The sequence below is a fragment of the Macrosteles quadrilineatus genome, unplaced genomic scaffold, assembly GCF_028750875.1.
Source record: "Macrosteles quadrilineatus isolate MER2022 unplaced genomic scaffold, UCM_ALF_1.0 Scaffold_1__1_contigs__length_201487025, whole genome shotgun sequence".
In the NCBI taxonomy this organism is placed as follows: domain Eukaryota; kingdom Metazoa; phylum Arthropoda; class Insecta; order Hemiptera; family Cicadellidae; genus Macrosteles; species Macrosteles quadrilineatus.
Genome location: NW_026542594.1, coordinates 153,235,394 through 153,255,030, shown reverse-complemented (window position 1 = coordinate 153,255,030; position 19,637 = coordinate 153,235,394). Strand labels below are relative to the sequence as shown.

At 42.4% G+C, this 19,637-nt stretch overlaps 1 protein-coding gene across 10 annotated transcripts in view; it reads left to right on the top strand.

Moving 5' to 3' along the window:
* Window positions 1-19,637, top strand: part of LOC128987629 (protein TANC2) — a 139,399-nt gene that overhangs the window by 76,511 nt on the left and 43,251 nt on the right. Inside the window, exon 1 of one of the 10 annotated variants that reach the window (XM_054408598.1) lies at window positions 13,577-13,701. The exons of the other annotated variants lie outside the window; for them this stretch is intronic. Within the exon in view, the coding sequence (XP_054264573.1) occupies window positions 13,635-13,701 (67 nt within the window). The 5' untranslated portion in view covers window positions 13,577-13,634. Of the gene's footprint in view, window positions 1-13,576; window positions 13,702-19,637 lie in introns of those variants that run through there. 10 annotated transcript variants of the gene reach the window in all.

Below are 19,637 nucleotides of genomic sequence, written 5' to 3'. Positions count from 1 at the left end.
TGGTAGAGTAGAGAGTAGGACATTGCCTAACGTCGGCCTAGACCTTGCGGCTCGCTCAATAGCCAAACCGGTCTCTAGATCAGTCCCGAATTTAACTTATCAACTGACAAAGTAATTACTTAATTCAGATGTTAGATATCTAGTATCAGTTGCGCCACAGCCAAGGCGAGCCGCTGGTATTATTCATAGTTCTCGGCCTTCGCTACGTGAGAATGCGGTGTCCCCATGACGCAATGTAGACCGTTCATAATCACACAAATGCTTGTTTATCGTTGTTATATTTCCACTTGATCACCTACAGCTTCGATAATAGGATATTGTTATTATAATGACAGTCAATGGAAAAGTCACATGAATCGTTGCTAATCCGCAAGAGTTGTACATGTTAACACACACTTGGTGGGATACTGCTGAGTATAGGATTATTTGTTTGTAAATGTACATTCAGTGTATATTATGTTTATGGAAATGTTATTGCCATAAGTACACAAAGTACAGCATCTAGCCGATATCTGCATATTGCATAACTTGATAGGGGAGTTCTTAGAGCACAAGACCAATGTGTGTAAAAAAAAAAAAAAAAAACTAGGTTACTGTACTCCTAAAGGTGTTATTATAGTTAAGTGCACATGTTTCAATGAAAAAACTAAATATCTGATCAAACATAAATGTTAATTTATATTTTGAAACATAGTTCCAACAATATATTTTACACACGTAATGAATATTTGGATTATTCAATAACAAATCGTCTTCGAGAGGTATATACTGTAGATCCATATAAAAACTTCTTTTATTCCGATGTTATTTTGAACGAATCATTTAGGTAAAAACAAATTACTAAAGACAACTGGGGTTTCTCAGAAAACCACCAGATTTTAAAATCGTTAGTAATTGTGAATGTTCTCTTGGATCACTTTTCTCCTCAAGCAATGTTTTGTTTAATGAGGCCTTGCTTGGTGACACAGTAAGTAGGATTTATCAAACGCACCTCTTATGTCTGCACGATAAAGAACCGACTCAACCTCCAGACTTCTCTCGAAATGTCACAGAACATTAAAAACCGCCATAGTCGTTGTAAAACAACTCCTACGGCCACAGACTGCCCTGACACACATGTATACCTACGCTACACGCTACACTCGGTGTCAGCCTCTGCCACTGGGGCGGCAACTCCTCTTGCACCACACAACATCCTCCCGCGTCAAGACACTGGTCATGCTTATTGGAAAATTAAAATTTAAGTGTTGACCTCAGTTTGAAAATAATGCACAAAATGGAAAAAAAACTAGAAATCCTTCGAAAATTTAAAGTAATCCAATTTTCAAGATCTATATGTTGGCTTATCGAATTTTTTTATTGGCTGAGTAGGCCTACCAATGGAGTTATCAATGCCAGTCTGTATAGTTTCAGGTGGTTACAGCAAGTATCGCGCCACAAATAACAATGTCGACACCGCACAGACAGCATTCAATCGCGTATCATGATGTTTGCATCTTGATAAAAAAAAACTGGGCATCTCCCCTTAAACCCCTAATAATAAAGTAGCCAAATCCAGCATCTCTGCACCTCATATTTCTACCCATTAGACGAAATTGGTAGTTTAGTAAATTATTTGATAATTTCATATAGCACCAGCATTGCAAGCTACTTGTGTCAGGTAGTAAAGCACTTTGACTGTGATCGTCAGAGTTTAAGTCTGTGAGCTGCACTGAACTACTTGTGTCAGCCACTGAAGAATTTTCGTGACCAGGATCTTTCCTTCTTGTATAGTGCCGACATGAGATAGTCAGTGGGAATCTGTGGGCTCACGCTGAACTACTTTCGTCGGCCACTATAACATTTCCATTGTCAGAATCTTTCCTGTTGGACCATATAATGTCGTCATGAGATAGTCAGTGGGAATCTGTGGGCTCACGCTGAACTACTTTTGTCAGCCACTAGAACATTTCCATTGTCAGGATCTTTCCTGTTGGACCATATAATGTCGTCATGAGATAGATAGTCAGTGGGAATCTGTGGGCTCACGCTGAGCTACTTTCGTCAGCCACTATAACATTTCCATTGTCAGAATCTTTCCTGTTGGACCATATAATGTCGTCATGAGATAGTCAGTGGGAATCTGTGGGCTCACGCTGAACTACTTTCGTCAGCCCCTAGAACATTTCCATTGTCAGGATCTTTCCTGTTGGACCATATAATGTCGTCATGAGATAGTCAGTGGGAATCGGTGGGCTCACGCTGAACTACTTTCGTCAGCCCCTAGAACATTTCCATTGTCAGGATCTTTCCTGTTGGACCATATAATGTCGTCATGAGATAGTCAGTGGGAATCGGTGGGCTCACTCTGAACTACTGTCGTCAGCCCCTAGAACATTTCCATTGTCAGGATCTTTCCTGTTGGACCATATAATGTCGTCATGAGATAGTCAGTGGGAATCTGTGGGCTCACGCTGAACTACTTTCGTCAGCCACTATAACATTTCCATTGTCAGGATCTTTCCTGTTGGACCATATAATGTCGTCATGAGATAGATAGTCAGTGGGAATCGGTGGGCTCACTCTGAACTACTGTCGTCAGCCCCTAGAACATTTCCATTGTCAGGATCTTTCCTGTTGGACCATATAATGTCGTCATGAGATAGTCAGTGGGAATCTGTGGGCTCACGCTGAACTACTTTCGTCGGCCACTATAACATTTCCATTGTCAGAATCTTTCCTGTTGGACCATATAATGTCGTCATGAGATAGTCAGTGGGAATCTGTGGGCTCACGCTGAACTACTTTCGTCGGCCACTATAACATTTCCATTGTCAGAATCTTTCCTGTTGGACCATATAATGTCGTCATGAGATAGTCAGTGGGAATCTGTGGGCTCACGCTGAACTACTTTTGTCAGCCACTAGAACATTTCCATTGTCAGGATCTTTCCTGTTGGACCATATAATGTCGTCATGAGATAGATAGTCAGTGGGAATCTGTGGGCTCACGCTGAGCTACTTTCGTCAGCCACTATAACATTTCCATTGTCAGAATCTTTCCTGTTGGACCATATAATGTCGTCATGAGATAGTCAGTGGGAATCTGTGGGCTCACGCTGAACTACTTTCGTCAGCCCCTAGAACATTTCCATTGTCAGGATCTTTCCTGTTGGACCATATAATGTCGTCATGAGATAGTCAGTGGGAATCGGTGGGCTCACGCTGAACTACTTTCGTCAGCCCCTAGAACATTTCCATTGTCAGGATCTTTCCTGTTGGACCATATAATGTCGTCATGAGATAGTCAGTGGGAATCGGTGGGCTCACTCTGAACTACTGTCGTCAGCCCCTAGAACATTTCCATTGTCAGGATCTTTCCTGTTGGACCATATAATGTCGTCATGAGATAGTCAGTGGGAATCTGTGGGCTCACGCTGAACTACTTTCGTCAGCCACTATAACATTTCCATTGTCAGGATCTTTCCTGTTGGACCATATAATGTCGTCATGAGATAGATAGTCAGTGGGAATCGGTGGGCTCACTCTGAACTACTGTCGTCAGCCCCTAGAACATTTCCATTGTCAGGATCTTTCCTGTTGGACCATATAATGTCGTCATGAGATAGTCAGTGGGAATCTGTGGGCTCACGCTGAACTACTTTCGTCGGCCAATATAACATTTCCATTGTCAGAATCTTTCCTGTTGGACCATATAATGTCGTCATGAGATAGTCAGTGGGAATCTGTGGGCTCACGCTGGACTACTTTTGTCAGCCACTAGAACATTTCCATTGTCAGGATCTTTCCTGTTGGACCATATAATGTCGTCATGAGATAGTCAGTGGGAATCGGTGGGCTCACTCTGAACTACTGTCGTCAGCCCCTAGAACATTTCCATTGTCAGGATCTTTCCTGTTGGACCATATAATGTCGTCATGAGATAGTCAGTGGGAATCGGTGGGCTCACGCTGAACTACTTTCGTCAGCCACTAGAACATTTCCATTGTCAGGATCTTTCCTGTTGGACCATATAATGTCGTCATGAGATAGTCAGTGGGAATCGGTGGGCTCACTCTGAACTACTGTCGTCAGCCCCTAGAACATTTCCATTGTCAGGATCTTTCCTGTTGGACCATATAATGTCGTCATGAGATAGTCAGTGGGAATCTGTGGGCTCACGCTGAACTACTTTCGTCAGCCACTAGAACATTTCCATTGTCAGGATCTTTCCTGTTGGACCATATAATGTCGTCATGAGATAGTCAGTGGGAATCGGTGGGCTCACTCTGAACTACTGTCGTCAGCCCCTAGAACATTTCCATTGTCAGGATCTTTCCTGTTGGACCATATAATGTCGTCATGAGATAGTCAGTGGGAATCTGTGGGCTCACGCTGAACTACTTTTGTCAGCCACTAGAACATTTCCATTGTCAGGATCTTTCCTGTTGGACCATATAATGTCGTCATGAGATAGATAGTCAGTGGGAATCTGTGGGCTCACGCTGAGCTACTTTCGTCAGCCACTATAACATTTCCATTGTCAGAATCTTTCCTGTTGGACCATATAATGTCGTCATGAGATAGTCAGTGGGAATCTGTGGGCTCACGCTGAACTACTTTCGTCAGCCCCTAGAACATTTCCATTGTCAGGATCTTTCCTGTTGGACCATATAATGTCGTCATGAGATAGTCAGTGGGAATCGGTGGGCTCACGCTGAACTACTTTCGTCAGCCCCTAGAACATTTCCATTGTCAGAATCTTTCCTGTTGGACCATATAATGTCGTCATGAGATAGTCAGTGGGAATCTGTGGGCTCACGCTGAACTACTTTCGTCAGCCCCTAGAACATTTCCATTGTCAGGATCTTTCCTGTTGGACCATATAATGTCGTCATGAGATAGTCAGTGGGAATCTGTGGGCTCACGCTGAACTACTTTCGTCAGCCCCTAGAACATTTCCATTGTCAGGATCTTTCCTGTTGGACCATATAATGTCGTCATGAGATAGATAGTCAGTGGGAATCGGTGGGCTCACTCTGAACTACTGTCGTCAGCCCCTAGAACATTTCCATTGTCAGGATCTTTCCTGTTGGACCATATAATGTCGTCATGAGATAGTCAGTGGGAATCGGTGGGCTCACTCTGAACTACTGTCGTCAGCCCCTAGAACATTTCCATTGTCAGGATCTTTCCTCTTGCACCATGCAGTGTCGTCATGAGATATTGAGAGGGAATCTGTGGACTCAAACTTAACTAATATGTCAGCGCCTCGGACAATAAATGTTAATGAATTTTCCTCTTGCACCATGCAGTGCACCAAGAGTGAGTATTTGAGTCTACGCTGAACTACTTTGAGTCAGCCCTGTCAGCCACTGAATGTTTTAGTTGATTAGCTTATTATATTTGTGTACTCTGCATCAGTTCTGCATTACAGTGTGTAATGTGTAAGCTAACTAATTGTCCAAGAGGTATTATTTGTGGAAAAACTTTTGTCCACTTCGAGCGTTGGCTGTTTGGTTACCTCGTCACGGACCGAGTATATAAACTCGTCAATTTATGTTAAAGACAGCGCTTCACCTCTTTCTAATTAACACGACTTTGCATAATATGAGAGTGGGCCGTGGATATACTCGAGATAAATTATTCATGCTCGCCCACAGAAGCTCCAAAATCGATCTTCTTTGTAATGTAACCGCCTCAGTCACACGTTTGCCCGCAAATTTGTATTTTACTGTCGCCACCGGAGTGTTTCGTAAAACCAGTTGCTTAATGTGAACAGTCTTCTAGATTCTTGGTTATTACTCGTTTTATGAGTTAAATACTGCCACAAATTACAGGCTTTCGCGTTTGTTTATTTCTTTGGGGTTTCTGTTGACATTGAAAGCGGGGGCGTGGTAAAAACGTACTCTCATCAGACGGTGTTTGCACTGTATGACCGTTATTTAAAACTTAATGTGTTTAATGGCATAATACGAGCTTTTATTATTTTATATAATTTAAAACCCTTTCACTTTGTTCAATGCAGAATATACGAGGTTGTATTTAAAATCTTTGTTTGTTGATAAACCGTGTTGTGGACAACCTATACTTTCCGAAGACAAAGAGATTATTTCTGTTCTGACAAAGAGATTATTATTAGTACGATTACCAAATGCACGCACTAATTAATGTTTCGTCATGCTTTTTCTGTGGTTCAAGGTCTGCAATCTTCTATGGGGAAGATCGTAAACAATACTCCGAGATAAACCAATCAACACATTACACACTAATTACAAGAGATTTAATTACACCTAGCTGGAGGGCTACAATCCGCGACCGCGTCTATTGTTTCTGTTCACTCGTCTTGGTCTTTTTTGTTATTTAATTAGTTCCCGTCCAAAACGTATTGTTTTCAGAAAGTCGTTTACTTTTTACGTGTTGGATACACGTTATGACTTAATTTGGAACAACGACTTCAGTAAATTATTTTTGTTATTATTCCTAAGAACTGTGGATGTGATCGTCAGTGAGACAGCGGCTGCTGGTGCTGATTCTACTGTTACCTGCTCGCTATTGATACATACCACAGACTAGGTAGGTTGTCTGAGCCCAGCTACCACACAAAGACACCTACAGGCTGCTGATGTTACTGTTACCTGCTCGCTTTTGATACATACCACAGACTAGGTAGGTTGTCTGGGCCAAGCTACCACACAAAGACACCTAGAGGCTGCTGATGCTGATGTTAACTGTTACCTGCTCGCTGTTGATACATACCACAGACTAGGTAGGTTGTCTGGGGCCTGCTACCACACAAAGACACCTAGAGGCTGCTGATGCTGATGTTACTGTTACCTGCTCGCTGTTGATACATACCACAGACTAGGTAGGTTGTCTGGGGCCTGCTACCACACAAAGACACCTAGAGCCTGCTGATGCTGATGTTACTGTTACCTGCTCGCTGTTGATACATACCACAGACTAGGTAGGTTGTCTGGGGCCTGCTACCACACAAAGACACCTAGAGGCTGCTGATGCTGATGTTACTGTTACCTGCTCGCTGTTGATACATACCACAGACTAGGTAGGTTGTCTGGGGCCTGCTACCACACAAAGACACCTAGAGGCTGCTGATGCTGATGTTAACTGTTACCTGCTCGCTGTTGATACATACCACAGACTAGGTAGGTTGTCTGGGGCCTGCTACCACACAAAGACACCTAGAGGCTGCTGATGCTGATATTACTGTTACCTGCTCGCTGTTGATACATACCACAGACTAGGTAGGTTGTCTGGGCCCTGCTACCACACAAAGACACCTAGAGGCTGCTGATGCTGATGTTACTATTACCTGCTCGCTGTTATCCGTCCTACCTGTACCACAGACTAGGTAGGTTGTCTGGGCCCTGCTGCCACACAAAGACACCTAGAGGCTGCTGATGCTGATGTTACTGTTACCTGCTCGCTGTTGATACATACCACAGACTAGGTAGGTTGTCTGAGCCCTGCTGCCACACAAAGACACCTAGAGGCTGCTGATGCTGATGTTACTATTACCTGCTCGCTGTTATCTGTCCTACCTGTACCACAGACTAGGTAGGTTGTCTGGGGCCTGCTACCACACAAAGACACCTAGAGGCTGCTGATGCTGATGTTACTGTTACCTGCTCGCTGTTGATACATACCACAGACTAGGTAGGTTGTCTGGGGCCTGCTACCACACAAAGACACCTAGAGGCTGCTGATGCTGATGTTACTGTTACCTGCTCGCTGTTGATACATACCACAGACTAGGTAGGTTGTCTGAGCCCTGCTGCCACACAAAGACACCTAGAGGCTGCTGATGCTGATGTTACTATTACCTGCTCGCTGTTGATACATACCACAGACTAGGTAGGTTGTCTGGACCCTGCTGCCACACAAAGACACCAGAGGCTGCTGATGCTGATGTTACTGTTACCTGCTGGCTGTTGATACATACCACAGACTAGGTAGGTTGTCTGAGCCCTGCTGCCACACAAAGACACCTAGAGGCTGCTGATGCTGATGTTACTATTACCTGCTCGCTGTTATCTGTCCTACCTGTACCACAGACTAGGTAGGTTGTCTGGGGCCTGCTACCACACAAAGACACCTAGAGGCTGCTGATGCTGATGTTACTGTTACCTGCTCGCTGTTGATACATACCACAGACTAGGTAGGTTGTCTGGGCCCTGCTACCACACAAAGACACCTAGAGGCTGCTGATGCTGATGTTACTGTTACCTGCTCGCTGTTGATACATACCACAGACTAGGTAGGTTGTCTGGGCACTGCTACCACACAAAGACACCTAGAGGCTGCTGATGCTGATGTTACTATTACCTGCTCGCTGTTATCCGTCCTACCTGTACCACAGACTAGGTAGGTTGTCTGGGCCCTGCTGCCACACAAAGACACCAGAGGCTGCTGATGCTGATGTTACTATTACCTGCTCGCTGTTATCTGTCCTACCTGTACCACAGACTAGGTAGGTTGTCTGGACCCTGCTGCCACACAAAGACACCAGAGGCTGCTGATGCTGATGTTACTGTTACCTGCTCGCTGTCGCTACATACCACAGACTAGGTAGGTTGTCTGAGCCCTGCTGCCACACAAAGACACCTAGAGGCTGCTGATGCTGATGTTACTGTTACCTGCTCGCTGTTGATACATACCACAGACTAGGTAGGTTGTCTGGACCCTGCTGCCACACAAAGACACCAGAGGCTGCTGATGCTGATGTTACTGTTACCTGCTGGCTGTTGATACATACCACAGACTAGGTAGGTTGTCTGAGCCCTGCTTCCACACAAAGACACCTAGAGGCTGCTGATGCTGATGTTACTGTTACCTGCTGGCTGTTGATACATACCACAGACTAGGTAGGTTGTCTGAGCCCTGCTGCCACACAAAGACACCTAGAGGCTGCTGATGCTGATGTTACTGTTACCTGCTCGCTGTTGATACATACCACAGACTAGGTAGGTTGTCTGGGCCCTGCTACCACACAAAGACACCTAGAGGCTGCTGATGATGATATTACTGTTACCTGCTCGCTGTTGATACATACCACAGACTAGGTAGGTTGTCTGGGCCCTGCTACCACACAAAGACACCTAGAGGCTGCTGATGCTGATATTACTGTTACCTGCTCGCTGTTATCTGTCCTACCTGTACCACAGACTTGGTAGGTTGTCTGGGCCCTGCTACCACACAAAGACACCTAGAGGCTGCTGATGCTGATATTACTGTTACCTGCTCGCTGTTGATACATACCACAGACTAGGTAGGTTGTCTGGGCCCTGCTACCACACAAAGACACCTAGAGGCTGCTGATGCTGATATTACTGTTACCTGCTCGCTGTTATCTGTCCTACCTGTACCACAGACTAGGTAGGTTGTCTGGGCCCTGCTACCACACAAAGACAAAGACACCTAGAGGCTGCTGATGCTGATGTTACTGTTACCTGCTCGCTGTTGTAGCTGTTGCCCCGTGATTGATGCCCCACTTCTCTCACTCTCGCTTTGTGTCAGGTGTGGTCATAACTCACGTCAGTTCCAACACCTTCCACATCCATTCCTCCTTCCCTTCTTTCTTTCTTTATGGGTCATTTTATTTCGTTCAGGCTCGTCAAAACAGCTTCTTGATTCATCACTGAGATAAATTACCCTCTCTAACTACCGACTGTTTGGATTTTATCAATTTACTTCAACTTTATTAAAAACGTTCCGTTCGTACTATCAATTAAATTCACTTATTTCTTATCCGTACTTTCGGTCCGTCTTTATTACTTATCACTGTTTTCTGATAAACTTTTGGGGAAAATGTCCCAAGAAATATCAAAGGAGGATACTTATAAATATGTTGGCCTTGGTCGATAAAAGGAATTCCTCCACAATATCTTGGTTAACCTCTACATGACAAAAGCTCTATAATATAATGAATACAGTTTACTTATTCCTAATATATGTCACTAAACAACATTCAATATCTTTGGAATAGCTGATGAAGTGCGCTGTATGCTGGATTCTTCATTATGGTCTGCTACATGCAAGCTATATCACTTAGGAGTTAGTAATTATATTCTTGTATTTTTGTATACTACATCTTATTATATGACCCATCATTAGTATGTATTTACCGAATACTACATCCTCCACAGCGGCCTGTTCCAGCGTATAGAACTTTTACATCCTCTGGGGTGCAGAATATACTGTATTCTCGTCCTCATGAGACCCACATCTTCTGGGCAGCTGCAGTATATACTGTAAACTAAACTACATCCTTTAGACCGGCCAGCCGCATTTTACTGCTGTCCGCGTCCACTCACTTCAAAATGATGCTATAAACCTGCACTTTACGGTCGGATAATCTACTTCACTCGGGTTGAAGCCATTTTCTAATTTCATGAAGCGTAAAACGCATGTTTAGCCGTACGGATCGGTAATGGCAGGTTGTAAACCTCTACCTGAACTGAGTCTGTAGTCTGTAGTGTAGACAGTGCAACTGGCTGTCTCACTATTTCTACTAAGATGTCCAGCGACGACATGTAGTGTTATAAAAGAATAAGAGGTGAGACGATTATTTTCTAGTAAATCTACTTCAGGACTTCATAAATCCCTCTTCAAAATAATTCTTCATACTTCCTACCTTCGTACTTCTTTATGCTGCCAGTATACAAATATTTACGAATAAAACTTAAAAAATTGTAGCTGTCGAGGAGGTTAAAGCTAATTAGTCCTAATAAGTAAAACTTAAATTATTTTGGTAGCGTTGATTTAAAGTGCATTTTTTATTTCAAAGTTTTCATGCTGGAAATAGTTGACATAAATTCTTGGGTAGATTCGTAAGTCAACATATTAATCAACGCGCCTCAACTCACAAAAGCCGACTTATTCAAACCTGGACCAGAATTAGTTAAACACAATGTGTGGACTACGTGTACCACTAAATAAAGGTTGTTTGAGTAAATATAAAAGAAAACCGAATGTATACGAGGTAATGCGTGAATACAGTATGATATTGACGAGAAAATTGCATGGTTATCAACAAGTTCCGTTGCGTGATGCGCCCACACCAATGACTAGTGGTGTATGAGACATAAATCACACCTACTACAAGCCCCTGACAAGTAACACAATGTTAGTACACTTTGATGGGGTACTTGACCTCTGGTGATAAGGAAGGCAACAATACAACCATGGTATGGCGGTTATGACACGTACAAGGACCAAAGCAACTCTAGCTGTACGTGACAGTTGCGTCATCTTGATCTGGTTACTCTACGTGTTCTGACTGCACACCTAGGTACCTCCTCCACAATGAGTATTTCAAAATGAGTGATATTGTTTGACTGTTTCTGTATAAATATTGCCTTAGTCTTTCCTTTCTAAACATGTAATTTATTACCTCCCTTGAATTAAACTGTATCACTGTGTACACTGATGTCTTCCAGCTATCGGTGTGCATTTTTAATAAGTGCTATTGAACGGCTGAGTCCTTCGAAGTAAGTGGTCGACTAATCATACATCCGAACAATTCTACAACTAACAGATCTTTGTTATTAGTGCTTTGAAAATGTCATCTTTTGTTCAACAGCAAAGCTTGAAACGCCAGTTGAAATAACAATTTTACTTTGTAATTTCATGTCCACTAACCATGGAATTTTATGTTTCAGGTGTGTATTGCCTATAGAAAATAAGAGACACTACAGTAAGGTAAGTTTAGTTGAAGTTAATTAAAAGTAAAACTGTGTATGGCTGTGAGGTCAACTAATCTTTATTATTTACAACAGCCGGCCGTGGTCATACCAAGGATAATAATATTCCTTAGCTCAGAATAGTCCCACCAACAAATCACTATATCGATTAAAGGGCCTTTTAGACTTTTTCCCTTGGCACTGATCCCTATAATGTGGCTACCTGGGACATAAACTGCACCACCTGTTGCGCGGGGGTGATTTGTCTGAGGGTGAGAGAGGTGCGACTCTGAGGGGACCACTAGCATGGGAACTTTCCAATCTCTATAGCATCGTCTCCACCTGGCCTTACTTCCGTGGGGAGTCTAATGCCGCCCTGGCAGGAAGTGTTCGTCTTTAGGCATATCGCGAGCTGCTGATGTGACTTTTAGGTATAATGCTAGTGGTGGAGCCGAGTTTTAAGCATAATGCTAGCTGCTGAGCCAAGTTTTAGACATAACGCTATTTGCTGACGCCGAATTTTAGGCATAATGATAGCTGCTGACACCAACTTTTGGTCATAACGTTAACTCCTGACGCCAACTTTTAGTCATACTAGTTGCTGAGCCAACTTTTGAAAAAGTCACGATTGTTTATCTCCAAAATATATTTTTTGACATATGTATTCTTTTGTCGAGAAAATACGAAGACCACACCACCATTTGTCACTCTTTCTACGTACAGTGAAACAGTACATTGTTTCACAGCGAGTTCTTTGTCGTCGTTTCTATAACCTCAGCCTATAAACTATTACCGACAAACATCGGTGATTGTGTATGAGTATGATGTAATCCCGGAATGTAAACAAGTGTAGGGGGGTGGGGGGACTTGTGACGTGTGACGTGTGTGGGCGATCAGCGTCAACCGGTGTGTGTCGGCCTCAGTCTCAGCCCGCGTGTCCCCCGGTCTTCACTCATCAGTGATCAGTGAGTGATCAGTGCCGTGTGATCTGTGATCAGTGAATCTAGGTAGGTGTCAGAACTGTGCTCGTCCCTGCCGTATTTCGGCTCAACACGTTCATGTTCATGAGTAGATGCCAACATTCAACAGCACGTTTTCTATTATAATCTTACCGCATTAGCTTGTGGGAGTTTTCCGTATGTTGTCTCATTAACATATCCACAACAATAATTGGCTATAAACTGTAAATATTTGTAGTGCAAAATTGTTAATCCCATGTACTTGGACACATGTTATGATTCCTTGTGAAACACTTTCTTTTTCTGTAATCTGATACGTGAGAAAAGGGGGTTGGATATGAATAGGTTTAGCCTACTTCAGGCTAAACTTCTTGAGATTTTATAACAATGAGCTTATTCCGAGAATCAAGTCTAGTACATTCCATTTGTGAACACGAGTTTTGCTATAAATTTAACTAACGTTAAGTTTGAAACTAAATAGGCTGATTAGCTAGCAATATCCAAACCCTTCTTTACAAGTGTTCAGAAATGGCCTGAAGGATTGTGTCAAACAGAAAGGAAGTAGATCAGATCAAGCTGAGTGGATGACAATAGATGTCGGTCGTCGTCTATTACAATCCCTTGATCTACAATAGCCCGCCCTCGAGTGTTGGCAAATTATCACACCAATCACTAGCCGTTGTCAACTTGAGAGCATTCACCTTCTTCTCAAGCGGATTTAAATTTCGTTTTCATTTTTAAGGAATCGTTTTGTCTATTTTGTTGCGTAATATTTATGCTATATAAACAATATTCATCCCAATTTAAACGTTTCCAGATATTTATAGCAGGGCCTAAAAACATTAGGTGATTTTGCAAAATAATTAATTAAAGAATGATTAATGGTTTAGTATCTTAGGCTGAGCACAGTTCTGAAAAAAACTCAGTGTACAACATTCGCAAATTCGAGAGTGACGAGTTGTTAACGAAAACGTGTAGTGGGGAGCAATGTCACCATGTCGACAGGGCGGCACATGCTCAGCAGAGGAAGGCCAGGCAGTGGGCTGAGTGTCAGTGTCTTAGGTGAGTAAAGGATTGAACAAACACAGTTACCAAATTCAAAGGTATTGCATCATGTTGCCAGCTAAACTAGGGACCTGGGTGAATGGTAGTATCTCATAAACGACATGTCTTGAGACACTCACTTCGTGGCTGCGAACTGTACGATTTTGGTAAACACATACCTCTCTAAAGAGTTCATCTAGAGACAGGTGAAACATAGCTTCATTGAAGATAGAATTAATAGTACAAGATAATATCAGGCGTTTCTTTATCCGTCAGAAAGGTTTCTATGTGAGCATTGATACACAACCGCCTGCATAGGAAAGATGCAGCCAAGCAACTTTGTCCGGTCTAGTTACCAGTACATAACAATATGGTGATAAGGGAAATTCAAAAATTAAATCGGCCAACTGGAGCCATGGAAGTATGTGAAACTCCCGTTATCGAATTAGCTTTTTACAAACATGAAGTAATTCCGAAAGCGGTATCCATGTCAACTCGACTCGTGGAACGACTTGCCAAACTTGGGAAGTGGTTGGGATCAAGGATAGACTGCGCATCGGAAAGGCGGTGACGGGTCTGGCGTCCTGTGAAATCCGTGTTAAAATGTTTTCTAAAATGTTTTCTAATTATGACATCTTCGTAGTTCAGAGCGAAGAATTCATTAAAAAACTTACATTGCCTGCAGTGACGAAGAATGAAACAAACAAACTTGTTTAGGAATCTAGGAATGAAACATTCTAAATAGTAGGCCCATGGCCCATATAGAAATTTGATATTACTATTATTCTCCTAGTCTTTGGCAATTTCAATTCCAAGTTCGGTTCGGTTAACATGAATTGCCTCCTTCCAATAATCGTTAATTTTGAATCATCCATGGGTTTAATGCATATATTTTTATTGCCCTTTTCAAATTAAGATATTCTGAGTATTGATTGGAAAATACAGCTATAGTTATCTTTTGTGGTTGCGGGACACCAGATATCAAGGTGACACAATCCAGTGATATCAAGTTCAATACCGTAATCACAATACAGGATGGGAAATCTTAATACAAGGAGAACTGAATCTGTATTGAAGATAAACCTATATGAACATTTAACATCAGTTGCTGTGTGTATTTTGCATCAACATCTAACTAAAATACTATGCAGTAAAGAAAGACCTTACTAATCACTATAGCTATGCATTGCCCTTCTAACTTCCACGTCTGTAATACACAATAAAATCACCTTGCACAATGGTAATAAGGGACCACACTACTTCCCTCCTATCTCCCCCTCAATCCTAAGTACAATACACAATACTGTTCGCTTACACTTTGGTGATAAGGGACCACACTACCTCCCTCATATATCTCCCTCAATCCTACCTGCAATACAATGTACTGTTCGCTCGAACTGTGGCAATAGGGACTTCACTAAACTTCGCCCACATATCCTCAGCAACACTCCCCTCGTCCCAGTACAGTAACATGTTGGTGCTCAGTGACAGCAGTTGGTAGCAAAATCTGCACCAGCACCTACCTGCGATACTCAATACTGCGCTCCACTACTGCAGTAATGAGCCCGTTACATTATCGTTACGGCATCACCTCCTACCACCCTACTCCTCCTCACAGCAACACTGTCCTTCTTCCGGTAAAGTGGACGTGATTTAACATCACCACTTGATTGCCGGCTGGTAGTGTTGGCACCTCATGGAACGTTCTGGTTCTCAAAGCAGCCTTGCTAAGCAATCGGTTTAAGAAATAATCTTAAATAAAAATATTTAACAAAAGGTGGATTTGGAACACAAGCTAATGGTTTCCATCAATAAATCCATGTCGTCTCTCTGCCCCTCCCAGTGCTTTGCATGATGTGCTCATAGACAAGTGTACGTGGACGGGGGACGGGGACCGTGTGGGCTGCATCACCTTGTTTGGAGGTACTGTCCGTCTGTGAGCCCAGACAGTAATTGGCTGTCCATTGAAACCCTGACATTGTCCCCATTGTGTACCCTCCACAGGAATGCGGGGAACTAATGCATGCATTACTCCACTTTAATGGCACGAAGGAAAGCTTTCGATATCGAAACCACTTTTTTGTAGGCTGGCTATGTTGAAGTTACAGCTGATAATACTTCCAGTAAACTGAAAAAGAATAAGTTTACGAAGTTTTATTTAGAATTCCTAAAATACGGATTTTGATAGTACATTAAGTAGTCGTTTGTTAGTAACACTAGCCAATTATCAAAGCTAAGTAGTGGGGATCTTCATTAAAGTTGTATGTAACCAACAATGAGGATAATGTTGTGCAGTTTTACTGTTGAATGAAACGACCAATTTGCACAGTGACAAATTATTCTCCCCTTTTGTCTCTTGTTCTCTTAGTTTTGGTAAATACTATGAGGCAGCTCTGAAGTCACCTCTCCTGTTTGGTTGGAAATGACGTTTGATGACACACTGCGGATAGCAATGCTATAATCAATGTCTTAATGATAATAACCAAATAGCTGACATTTATTTATTTCCAACGGATAGCTCCAATCACAATAATACACAATAGTGAGTCTTCTGACTTTATATAATGGATTGAAACAACGATTAAATTAAGGTAACAGTAAAATGACTAAGTAAACACAGCAAGATAAATAACAAGAAGAAAAACAAGAATAATCGACATTGTCATAGAGAACAACTGGAAATTTCGCAGCATTAGTTAAACGAAGCGATGCGAAGAGCAGTAGTTGCAGGGGTGAGATAAGAACCGTCTCATGGTAGCAAAGCAGATACGTTTACAGGAAGGGTTCTTGCGGCAAGTTGAATTTGTCACCCCAGTAGATTCTGTCGCAATGTGTCCGTTGACAAGGATGACGTCAGAGTTCATTGAGCGGTCGTATTTGGCGGGTGACCTTGCGCCGCCCCTGCCTAGGTGTCCCACACTCCACACTGCCCACACACTGACACTGGTCATAGCGTGGGCCTTCCCTGTCTGCCAACGGTCACCTGGGGCCCGCCGTTGCCTCAGCATTACTTGTGAAACTGCATCTATGTCTCTCACATGGAATTAATGTACTGCGAATAAAGTCAGAACCTTAGAACCAGTCAGAAACTATTAAAACAATGATTACACTTTGGAATCATCAAAAAACAAGATAAGCGTTTTATTGAAAAACGAATACTTTTAAATTATATAGCAGCTAATTCCATCAAAATAAGTCATTGGCAATCATCACTTATACTGTTAACATCAGCGTGAGCTAATGATCGAGAGACTTTAACGGTGGATTCACAATGAAGTAGTGATGGTAACAATAACAAACACTTCAGTAAGAACCCCCGACATATATTAATGGCATAGGCCTAGATAAACATCTATCTATACTATTATAAAAAAGAGGTGGTTGCTGTATGTGTGTATGTGTGTATGGGAAAAGTAAACTCGAAAAATACTGGTCGGATTGGGCTGAAATTTGGCATGATGATAGCTCACATTCCCGATTAACATATAGGCATATTCTTATTTCAAAAATCCTTTCGGGCTCCGCCCCAGTGGCTCTGGAGTTTCCCATGTTAACCTTATGAGAAATGGAATTATTGAATCTTAACAGCTGTTTCAATTAAACAAGTTGGTTCTGTTCTATGATGTTCAATAGCATTAAAGTTACAAGGATTACCAACAGGGTGCAGCACTATTATTTCTTTTACATTTATGACAACAGCTAATTTGCAACCAAAAGGTGAGTGAGCGTAGCGAACGAACTTCAACCTGGAGGCGAGTTAGCGTAGCGAACGAGCTAACCTGAAGGCAAGTGAGCGCAGCGAACGAGCTCCAACCTAAAGGTGAGTGAGCGTAGCGAACGAGCTCCAACCTAAAGGTGAGTGAGCGTAGCGAACGAGCTCCAACCTAAAGGTGAGTGAGCGTAGCGAACAAACTTCAACCAGGACGTGATTGAGCCATGCGAACGAGATAATCTTGAAAATTAAGAAGTTAAACGGGGCAAAGCCCGCGGGTTACAGCTAGTAAAATTAATAAATTTGAGTTAAAAAAAAGATCGCAATGCACTTGTATTAATAGGTTACTATATGTTTGAAATTACACGTATTTGTAATCTACTTGTTTAGACTTAGCGGTTTCAATAAAACGATTTGATTGAATATGAAAGAAGAATCTCGATTTATGAATGCAAAGTTAACCTGAAAAAGAGATATTACACATAACATATCATAAAATATCTTAAGCGCACTAACCACGACCTTCAGCCTCATTCATCAACCATTGTTTGGGTCACTTCTCTGTGAATCTATAGTAAAGCCAATATAGAAAGTGTATGGTCACTACTACAGATGTCAACGTCTCTGGTAGAATCCTCAGGTAGTGACTCATGTAGACTGTCACTGTGACACTCACCACGACCTTCAGCCAAACTCCTTCACCATTGTTTGGCTCACTTATCTGTGAATCTGCAGTAAAGCCAATATAGAAAGTGTATGGTCACTACTAGAGGTGTCAACGTCTGAGGTAGAATCCTCCTCAGGTGGTGACTCACGCAGACTGTCACTGTGGCACTCACCACGACCTTCAGCCTCATTCATCAACCATTGTTTGGCTCACTTATCTGTGAATCTGCAGTAAAGCCAATATAGAAAGTGTATGGTCACTACTAGAGGTGTCAACGTCTGAGGTAGAATCCTCCTCAGATGGTGACTCACGCAGACTGTCACTGTGGCACTCACCACGACCTTCAGCCTCATTCATCAACCATTGTTTGGCTCACTTATCTGTGAATCTGCAGTAAAGCCAATATAGAAAGTGTATGGTCACTACTAGAGGTGTCAACGTCTGAGGTAGAATCCTCCTCAGGTTGTGACTCACGCAGACTGTCACTGTGACACTCACCACGACCTTCAGCCTCATTCATCAACCATTGTTTGGCTCACTTATCTGTGAATCTGCAGTAAAGCCAATATAGAAAGTGTATGGTCACTACTAGAGGTGTCAACGTCTGAGGTAGAATCCTCCTCAGGTTGTGACTCACGCAGACTGTCACTGTGACACTCACCACGACCTTCAGCCTCATTCATCAACCATTGTTTGGCTCACTTATCTGTGAATCTGCAGTAAAGCCAATATAGAAAGTGTATGGTCACTACTAGAGATGTCAACGTCTGAGGTAGAATCCTCCTCAGGTTGTGACTCACGCAGACTGTCACTGTGACACTCACCACGACCTTCAGCCTCATTCATCAACCATTGTTTGGCTCACTTATCTGTGAATCTGCAGTAAAGCCAATATAGAAAGTGTATGGTCACTACTAGAGGTGTCAACGTCTGAGGTAGAATCCTCCTCAGGTTGTGACTCACGCAGACTGTCACTGTGGCACTCACCACGACCTTCAGCCTCATTCATCAACCATTGTTTGGCTCACCTCTCTGTGAATCTGTAGTGAATCCTCCTCAGGTTGTGACTCACGCGGGGTTATGGAGTGACATCAACGCGTGGTGTGAACGAAGTCAGTCATATAGTTTATTATTTTTAAATTTATTTAATTATTACGTTCATTTTCTTTGCTGTTCAATCCATGTTTTGACAAACCACTGTCACTGTATTTTGAAGTATTGCCATCAAACCGTAAGTTTTTTTCTTGGCTAAAATAGTTTCTGTTTTTCTTTACTAAATTTGACGGTCAGCGTTGTATTTCAGTCCTCTTTTTTATCCTTAGCTGTCGTCCCAACCACCCAAATCAATTTAACGGTCCTTTTGATGTCTCCTTTTGCCGACTCTGTTTTTATAACGAAGAAACATGGTTCAGTAAAAGAAAGGGTGAAGCCCAAAGAATGAGTTTTTTAAACTGTAAAGTATGTTTTTTTTTTCATTCCCCAGTTTGATAGACCTATGGTTCTTTATCCTGTAAGATTGAAGCTGCATTTAGGTTTTAAGCACTTTAAGAACATGAGGCTTTTAAGACTTTGGCA